Source organism: Rutilus rutilus (assembly GCF_951802725.1).
Source record: "Rutilus rutilus genome assembly, chromosome: 15".
Classification (NCBI taxonomy): domain Eukaryota; kingdom Metazoa; phylum Chordata; class Actinopteri; order Cypriniformes; family Leuciscidae; genus Rutilus; species Rutilus rutilus.
The window spans coordinates 33,483,883-33,493,535 of record NC_140220.1 but is presented as its reverse complement, the minus strand read 5'-3'; the positions used below and the strand labels follow the sequence as shown (position 1 = coordinate 33,493,535).

Here is a 9,653-nt window from a genome sequence, read left to right as displayed (position 1 = left end):
CATGGAATTAATTTCCACTGTTATGCTGATGACACTCAATTATATATTTCATCACGACCAGATGAAAACGCTAAATTATCTAAATTAACAGAGTGTGTTAAAGATATAAAATACTGGATGACATGTAATTTTCTGCTATTAAATTCAGATAAAACGGAGGTATTACTTATTAGTCCAAAAAACTGCCCACAAAACCTCTTACAATACAACTTTAATTTAGAAGGGTGTCCTGTTACTTTATCCTCTACAGTAAAAGACCTGGGTGTTATATTAGACCGCAACTTGTCTTTTGAAAATCATATTTCATATGTTACAAGAACAGCCTTTTTCCACCTTAGAAACATTGCTAAGCTACGTAACATGCTATCTGTTTCTGATGCAGAAAAGTTAGTTCATGCATTCATGACCTCGAGACTAGATTACTGTAATGCTTTATTAGCTGGTTGTCCTGCATCCTCAATAAACAAGCTACAGTTAGTCCAAAATGCCGCCGCTAGAGTTCTTACTAGATCAAGAAAATACGATCATATAACACCAATTCTGTCGTCTCTACATTGGTTACCTATAAAGTTCCGTATCAATTACAAAGTATTGCTACTGACCTATAAAGCCCTAAATGGTTTAGCTCCCGTGTATTTAACGGAACTTCTATCGCCCTACAATCCATCGCGCTCTTTAAGATCACTAAATTCGAGGCTTCTGGTCATTCCTAGGATATCTAAGTCCACTACAGGAGGGAGAGCTTTTTCACATTTAGCTCCTAAACTGTGGAATGGCCTTCCTGATATTGTTCGAGGCTCAGACTCGCTGTCCCAGTTTAAAACTAGATTAAAGACGCATCTCTTCAGCCAGGCATTCACATAATACTTACATTTTATACTACAGTTGAGACGACTCGACGCGGGCGATGTTTATGCCCTAAATCAATACATGATTAACTAACTGTATTTCTCTATGTACATTTCTGAAATGCACTTTCTGTAAAGCTGCTTTGAAACAATATGTATTGTGAAAAGCGCTATACAAATAAATTTGAATTGAATTGAATTGAAATAGTTTTAAAATGTTGTTACTTTCTGGGGCTGAGAAAAATGCGCCGTTTAGTGTGTATCCGTTTAAATGCAAATGAGAACCGCTGGCAAAACCATCAATGCAAGTTTGAGATGTGGCGCCCCGACAAATCTCGCGAGAATCACGACTTGCTTTACGGCACGACGTCACATACATCAACAACATGTGAAGCAGCCTTTATGGAAGACACTAGCACGCATTTTTGAGATTCGACGAAGAAAGCGCGGTCGGAAGAGTGCAGAGACGGCTATGCCTGAGTGGTATTTACGACAGTAACGTTAAATACAAGTACTCCACAGCGACTCTAGGGGTCGCTGTTTGAGAAAAACGGAAACTGCATAGTGTGCCTTTAATTAAGGTTATAACTTATTTTTCATCTTGCCTTTATCCACTATTAGTACAAGCCTGTTGTAGCAGACCGCGTCCAAATGATGGCCAAAAATACTGTAAACTGTAAGCTGGATCACGAACAGTTGGTACAGATCCATCCTCGAGTAACGACGAGAGTAAATGAAGACTGCTATGTTCATTCTTACATCCAACAACAAAATCACTTTAGAAGACATTCCTGGCGTCGAAACAATGGAGATGGTCCTCACTGCAGAACACGAAATCCAGGGGGAGGAGTTGGATCCAGATCCAACTCCTCCCACCTAAACCTACCCATCTCCAGAGCCATATAGAGAGAGAGTTGCGACAACGGAAGTTCAAAATGCTTAGTTGTCACGTGATTCGCGTAGACCTCAGATAGTTCCAGGAAGTGCTTCGGAATCAACTAGCATGCTTTAAAACACAAGTTTATTTGATTCAGATAATCTGATAATATACAATCTTATTCTTTAAACGTCTTATCTTTTAAAACTGCATCACAAACGGTCTGTTCTACCGCGCTGCTGTTACTTCCGGGAACTATTGAAAGGCTCTACGAGCCGCCATTGCTGTAAAAAAAGCGTTCCATTGTAGTCAATGGAGTTGTCGCAACTCTCTCTCTATATGGCTCTGCCCATCTCCACCCCCTGATCCCTAAACCCACCCCTAAACCTACCAATCTCCACCCCTTATATCTGGATCCAACTCCGCCCCCTGGATCTCTTGTACTGCAGTGAGGTGCTACTGGAACAATGGACTGTGTTTAGCTCACTCAGGGCGGGTCTATGCTAATATGGCAGTGTCTGTCAACAGTCGTGGGCGGGGCTTGTGCTAAAGTACGTCACATTGTCCAGAATCTGAGAACTGCTTGTTCTAGTGCTTATGATTTATGGGTATTTAAAAAAAAAAATAATTAAACCTCTGGGTGGATTTTTATCATTTTAGGGTATTAAGGTATTTAATTATTAAGGTTCGTGCCTAGAAATTATCCTTCAGAAATAGTAATATCCTGAAAAAACTTCCCCTGTCAAATCCATTTTACAAAGTGCAGGCAATCTGATGAATTGATATAGCCTATAGGCTACATTATGACATTATGTGATGACTTGGAGAGGCTGGTGCGCTTTCCATCCTGCATCCCTGCGGCTCCAGGTGCAGAGTTCCGCCCCTTATTTCTGCAATGTGACGCTAGGCTCACTCAGCGCTCCACAGTCTTGCCTGGTCACCGGGAAAAGGGTTTGGAAGGCTGCTTCAGTAGTCATCCAGTCTGCAGTGCGCATGCGCGGCGCTGCAGCGGTGTTTCCGTGTTGAGTGGAGGAGATGAGAAGGGAGCAAGAGAGAGAGAGAGAGAGAGAGAGAGAGAGAGGGAATTCGAGACGCAGCGGGACGCCGAGTCAGAATAAACGGACACCCCACAAACGCTAATAATAAAAAATATAAATCAACGCTCGCAGCTCAAGCCTTTAGCCAAGGAGGATACGGTGAAAACACTTTAAAATGTGAGCTTTAAAGAGAGGTGCTGCAGAAACGAGCGAGAGCGGCTTTCCCCTCTCATCATCCACGGCTGATCTCGACTCATGTGCTCCCGTCCTCCTCCGTCACTCGCACCGGAGCGAAAAATGAAGAAGTTTAATATCCGTAAGGTGCTGGACGGCTTGACGGCCGTGTCGTCCCCTTCTCCATCCTCGCAGCTCGGGGCCAAGGAGAACGAGCTCATCCCGGAGACGCTTCAGTCTGAACACTTCCAGCTCTGCAAGGTGGGGAAGCTTTCAAGTGAATGTGTAACGTCACCTTATGTGGCTTTTTCTCTAATAACGCAAGTGCTTTTTCCTCACGCAAGTGCCACTTAGTGCATGCTGTTTAACACTTTATCCACAGACTTGTAGAATACAGGTAACGTTTGCCTTTTCTGGTTCGAAGATGTGATGCATCACAACGTTGTAATAGAAATGTTATATATAGGCCTATATATATCTTTATGGAAACGTTATAATGCCAGTCGTATTTTTATTTGATTTTCTACAAACCATTGTAGTGTCCAATATCTTTTGGTTGCGCAGCAATGGAATGTGTTTTTTCTCTATATTTTTTTTTTCTTTTTTTTTTTACATTAAAACGCTCCTATAAGCCTGTGTTAGGCTATATACACATTATACTGTCATACTCTGCCCCCTCAAACCAAGACTACATTTTTTTTTTCTTCACAAGCTGTGCGTGGAAAGAGCTGACTCTGTGTTTGGAAAATGCGCACAAATGCGTAAAATATTCATGCGTGACACAGAGATTATTTTATAACCACACGGCTGCTTTTGCAGTCCATATCTTCCGCTTTTCCCTTTATAGTGTTCTGTGTTAGACATTCTACTTTACTGAAGCGTCCGAATCATGTGTGGTTATAGAATGAGCTCTGTGATGTTTGAGTGGAGGGAGGGGGGGATAAACAACCCATTTCTTGCATAATCTACTGTGCTGGGATTAACATTTCATTTGCAATGTTGGGGCTTTCTTTTAAACCCTTAACCTTTTTTTTTATCTTGAATATCTTTTTGAAACCACACACATGCAATCAAAATTTTTTTTTTTTTTTTTTGGCCATCATAGGTGCCCTAAATGTTGCCTAGGTCGGTTTTGAGACACAGCTAGTGTGCCATGAATAGGCCTAGTTGAAGTGTTGCTGAGTTTAGCTGCCCTCTCTGGATTAGATCAATGGATGGAGTTAATAGTTTTCAGAGAAACGGGTTATCTGTGGAGGTTTCTCTCTTCTTCTGCAATATTAGATTATGAGCCCACACACGTGTGCGTGGAAACTGTAAGAGAATGACAGTATTGCAGATGTGATCGGCACATTGATTTATCTCCGATTCATTCAGTCAACCTTGTTACAGGCAGGTAACCTCGTTATGACAGTAGGTGGCGACAAGTGCATTTTGTAGTGAGTCACTGAATCAATCACTCATCCGATTCATTTGAACACAGTCGTTCACAAAACTTATCCTATATTCAAATTTGTGTCTACAGATCTGCTGTGACGCAAAAATATAACAGTTGAGAGCATAACTGTCATTTTATCCTCCATTTTGTCTACTGCTAGGCAGTTAAGCTAATGAAAAAAAGACTACAATGTTAATTAAAATACATTTACAGCATCGTTTCCAGCAGATAATCACGTTAATTTAGTTCGTTTTAAAGGAGAGGTCTCGTTCAGTCCGAACAGCGGTTCGGTTCAATGAAGGGGGTGTGTTCGTTCACTGCGTCCAACCAATGAAACGCTTCTTCAGTCTGCATCCGAATGCCATTTGCTAGCGCTGTTATCAGTCTTTGAAGGTGGAAAAGAGAAAAAAAAACACACAACTTGTTATACGAATCAACGCCGTCTAATGATTATTTAATGGAGTATGTTTTTAAATCAATTCCACATATTTTCAAGAACATGGTAGTATCTTTAATGATTCTTTTACCCAGGGCTTAATTATTTTTGAAGAGACTTTTGGAGAATGTTGATGTAAGTAGGCTAAGCGTTCAGTTGTTAGAAAAATGGTCATGAACTATATGGATACACTTGTTTACCACTCTTTAATTAATCATTTGCGGTGATGTTACGCGAGTGCATACACACTGGTCTTTTTTTGTCAGGTCTAAATTAAATAGACGTTTATGAACGCTGGATTAGTTTAATATTTAATTTATAATTATTGAAAAGAGAACTGAGAGAGATGGGGAAGGATTGTTGCTGCTGCACAGCTCGCCAACAGGTACTCGTCCCCGCGTGCATCACTTACGTAACCCGCTTTAGCCACTAAACAAACATACAGAGACAGAGAGGCTGTGTCTCAAAACCTATTCAGCTGCCTGACTAGACAGCATTATAGGTGCGCCTTTGATTCTCAGCAATGCTATCTATGTGTGCACCCCCTAGGATTTAAAACACACACACACAGAGAGAGAAGAGAGAGAGAGAGAGACGCTGACAGCTGTTAAGCAGAGGCCAGTGCTATAAACCTGTAGCCAACCATTGTTGTTCTCTGGATACAATGCAGCAAGGCCTCTGTTCTCACTGCCTGTTGTTTTTGTCTATCTATAGCACATCAGAGTTGTTCGAGCAATTCAAAGACCTGGGCATTAAAATAGTTGGAAATATTCAGCTGAAACTGACATTGAATTAATATTGAATCGTCCCTGAAAGGAATTTTGACTCCTTGGTGCTGCACAAATCCCCAATGCTTTGTCACTCTCCTTCAAATTATTATATAAATAAAAACGTAAATAATAATATCATGTAAAACGTGTGTTAGTTTAGTATTATGTACTATTATAGTACTATTTATCATTTCAGTTTTTTTTTTTTGTAAATATTGCTCTTTTGAAATATATATTTCTATTTAGCTTTAATGTATTTTTATTTTAGTTTGTTGTAATTTTAGCACTTAAATGTTTCATTTTCGTTCAAGTTTAAGTTCTTTAATATAATATTTTATTTGATCTTATTTCAATTACTGAAAATGATTTCTTATAATTTTAGTCTTAGTTACGACGAGTAACAACAATGTCTGAACATCACAAGCAAAAATAGAGAGATAAATCATTAAAGTAAATATAATTCAAATACCTTATAAAATACACTATACCATTTTAAATAGTTGAATTGTTGACTTAGTTAATTAGTGGTTATGATGCTAAACTTTACATTATGTGCTTTTTAAAACTTTTTTCCTCTTCTGATTTGATCCTCAGACTGTGCGCCATGGCTTCCCCTATCAGCCGTCCTCTATGGCATTCGACCCTGTCCAGAAAATCCTTGCCATCGGGACTCAGAGCGGAGCTTTGCGATTGTATCCTTTTTACAATGGAAATGAAATAGTGTGTGTGCTCTTTTTCAGGTGCACAGTGAACCTGTCAAGTAAGTATTTCATTTCTTTATCAGTTGTGTTATCACGTGTAAGCTGTTACTACTTGTGTGTTTACGGATTGTCATTACTAAGCTCATGACAAATTCATTGGCACATAAATGACCCACTGTTAGTTTTGCCTTTCTGAAATGTGACTACATTATGCTGCGCCACAACATTATAACAAGCTTCATCTGCTTTAAAGTGATGCCAGTTGTTGTGCTTAACCGAGTTGATCCGCTGTGATGGCTTGTCAGTCAGACCCGTCATACGTCTTTTGTAAAAGGGCGTTTATTGTTACTGGATTGGGATTTAGGATCAGCAAGGCACATAACATTAGTTCAGTGACTCTCTCATCACCCTCATGATGGAATCCTAGTACATAAAGTCAGTTATTAATTATACTGAACAAGTCACTAAGGTCTATTCCCACCTCAGAGACTGTAAAGCACTTCCTGTCTAATCAAAATCTCCATTCACACTGTATTCAAATAGATGGCCTTTGATTTTAAAATGAATTTCCACCTTCCCTGATTCATTCCTACACACAGAGGCGTGACATTACTTTCTTCAGCCGTCACTACAGGATGATTTGCTGTCAGTCAGGTCGGTAGAAGAGCTCGCTTGACACCTCCCTTTGTCATATGTTGAATGATTCTGGTGGAAGTTGATGCATGCGGCGGCTCTTCAGAGAACAGCCTCTTTAGAAACTGATCGTCTTTGCTCTCTGAGGATATCGGTGTTACTTAGCCCCTTTGAGCGACTGTGATCAGATAAATGTTGGCTGCCGCGAGATGAGGGCAAATGAAAATCTCCCTAAGAGACTCCAAATTGTGATTAGTGCAACCGTCCTTTGTTTCTTTTGTCACGTCTCATCCCGAGCTATCGGCAATGCAAAAGGAATCTCAGGATTCAGCTGAATGCATTGGTGTGAATGAAGTCTTACCTTTGATTTTGTTTTGCCATGCTGAACTACAGAGCATCTGAGGTCTGATTTTCTGAGTTAGTTGACAAATCTTGGCCTGACTAGCAAAACTGTGAATGATTATGGAAATGCTGATATTTCTGGTCAGATATGGTACAAATTGTTTTTGCAATGTGATCTCATTCATATTTGTAAATATTTCTTTGTAAATGTACATGTACATTTTCATGTGTTTGGATAGACACTGAAACTGCACCGACAGTTTCCAGATTGTAAAGCCTGTAGGTACACTGCTGTTAAAATGTTTTTTTTTTTTTTTTTTTTTATTAATAAATTTATTCAGCAATGACAAGGGGTTAAACGGATCGTAGTTGATAAGCTATCCGTACGGACCAGGCCCCACAGTTCGGCATGCATGTGATTCGCGGATTAATAGTGAAAGTTTATAATTTGCACGTGTTTTGTCTTGCCATTTTACACATTCAAGTGATTTTAAAACCATTTCCAGCGCAAGAAGAGGCAAAAGAGAATTTACAGAGAGGTGCGCCAACACCTAATTGATTCCTCTGAGTGTTTTTTTTTTATCTGTTGAACCACTAGCAAGGATGATAAATTGATCAAAAGTGTCAGAAGACTTTTACATTGTTACAAACGATTTCTGTTTCAAATAAATTTTATTTAGAGATTTCTATTTTTATCAAAGAATCCTGAAAAATATATATCACAGTTTCCACCAAAATATTAAGCAGCACAACTGTTTTCAGCTTTGATAATATGAAGCATCATCATACACAAATCAGCATATTAAAACGAATTCTGAAGGATCATGTGACACTAAAGACTGGATTGTTGGTTACTGAAAATTCAGCTTTGCCATAACAGGAGTAAATTACATTAAAATAGAAAACAGATATTTTAATCATTTATAATTACAATTACAACTGAATACTTTGATTAAATAAATCCGGACGTGAGCAAAAGAAGCTTGTTTAATTTGAATAAAATCAACCTATAAATAGAAGAAAAAAGGTTTAGATTTTTCTTACATTTTAATCTCTGTCCAAATGTGTGAAAATCTAAATGTGCTAGAAGCACAATTCAAGTATGAATGAAAACCAATGAGATCACATCGGTATTTGTATAGCTCATGCTACGGTGTGTATTTGTTGCTGCGTAGCACTGTTCAGATCTGTTTTGCAGTTGTGTAAACTTCTCCCCAGTTGAGAATGACTGAAAGTGGCAGATCAAGAGACCAGAATGGCAGAATCCTGGCAAAATCATCCAGAAGATTACAGCAGTGGGAGGGAGAGGAGAGTCTTCAGTCTCAGGCCAGCGGGCAAATGCGCTGCGATCCCGAAAGCGTTCTGCTTCCCACAGCTCGCTTCAGACTGCAGAAAGTGACATGACAGTCAGATGTTTAAAAAGATCTGAGACAGCGAGAGAATGTACTTTTCATGCTCTTGCAGTAAAAGTGGAGTGTGTAATTTCTGCGCCACCAAACAAAACACTCCCACTGTCTGCCATTGGTCGTCCAAAAGTATAGTCCCGCCCCTAAACTCACACCATTGGTCAAGCCAATGTTTCGATACTGCCACAGATTTTGTTACACACTTCTGCTTTAAACAACCTTTCATTGGCTATGAAAAGCCATATTGTTATCAGTGGTCTGACATTTGAATAATTAAATTGTGGGTGGTGAAGCGGTGGTTATTGTGTAGCAGAGAGTTTTAGGTGGTCCCTGTCCTTTGCGAATTGTATTTTCAAGCACAGTGGAGAGAGAATGGCAGACTCATAACTCAACTAGCCTCGTGGGCCCCAAGACTTTGCAACTTGCACGCAGATCTATCGATCAACCTTTCCCACACACACACACACACACACACACACACACACGTGCACAAAGTGGTGTGATGACCTCATGGTAGAGCAGATACATTTTAAATAGTCTCCTTAGTATTTGCACTTCCTTGGCTGCAGTAGACAGTGAGATTGTTGGCTGTTATGCACAAATATGTCTTCCAACACTGATTGCTGACAGTCATAATCACTGTAATTTAGAATATAACCCACTATGAGTCTGATCATTTTATTCACAATGATCATCTCTTCAAATTTAATGAAGGGTATGTATTTCTAAAGAAGACGTATGTCACAATGTTCAAGCCTCTTCCCTATTATACTGTAGGTTGCAGATTATTGAAGAGATCATGTTTAGGGCTTATAATGAACACATCTGAATAAAATATCATACAAATATACGAAGGCTGTGTCTGAAACCTTGCAGCCTCACCACCCAATCTGACAGTATTTTTATATGAAGATACCTTATCTCATCATAATATCACATCTAATGATGTAGAACAAATTCAAGTGAGCTTTAGAGATAACCAAGCAAATATTTA

The 9,653-nt window shown here is 39.4% G+C and overlaps 1 protein-coding gene across 4 annotated transcripts in view; it reads left to right on the top strand.

Annotated features, from left to right (window-relative positions):
* Positions 1-2,722: 2,722 nt before the first annotated feature.
* Positions 2,723-9,653, top strand: part of stxbp5a (syntaxin binding protein 5a (tomosyn)) — an 81,781-nt gene continuing 74,850 nt past the window's right edge. For all 4 annotated transcript variants that reach the window (XM_084432867.1, XM_084432866.1, XM_084432865.1 and 1 more), the window contains exons 1-2: positions 2,723-3,197; positions 6,172-6,269. In XM_084432867.1, coding sequence (XP_084288993.1) covers positions 3,018-3,197; positions 6,172-6,269 — 278 coding nt within the window. In that variant the 5' untranslated portion in view covers positions 2,723-3,017. The remainder of the gene's footprint in view (positions 3,198-6,171; positions 6,270-9,653) is intronic.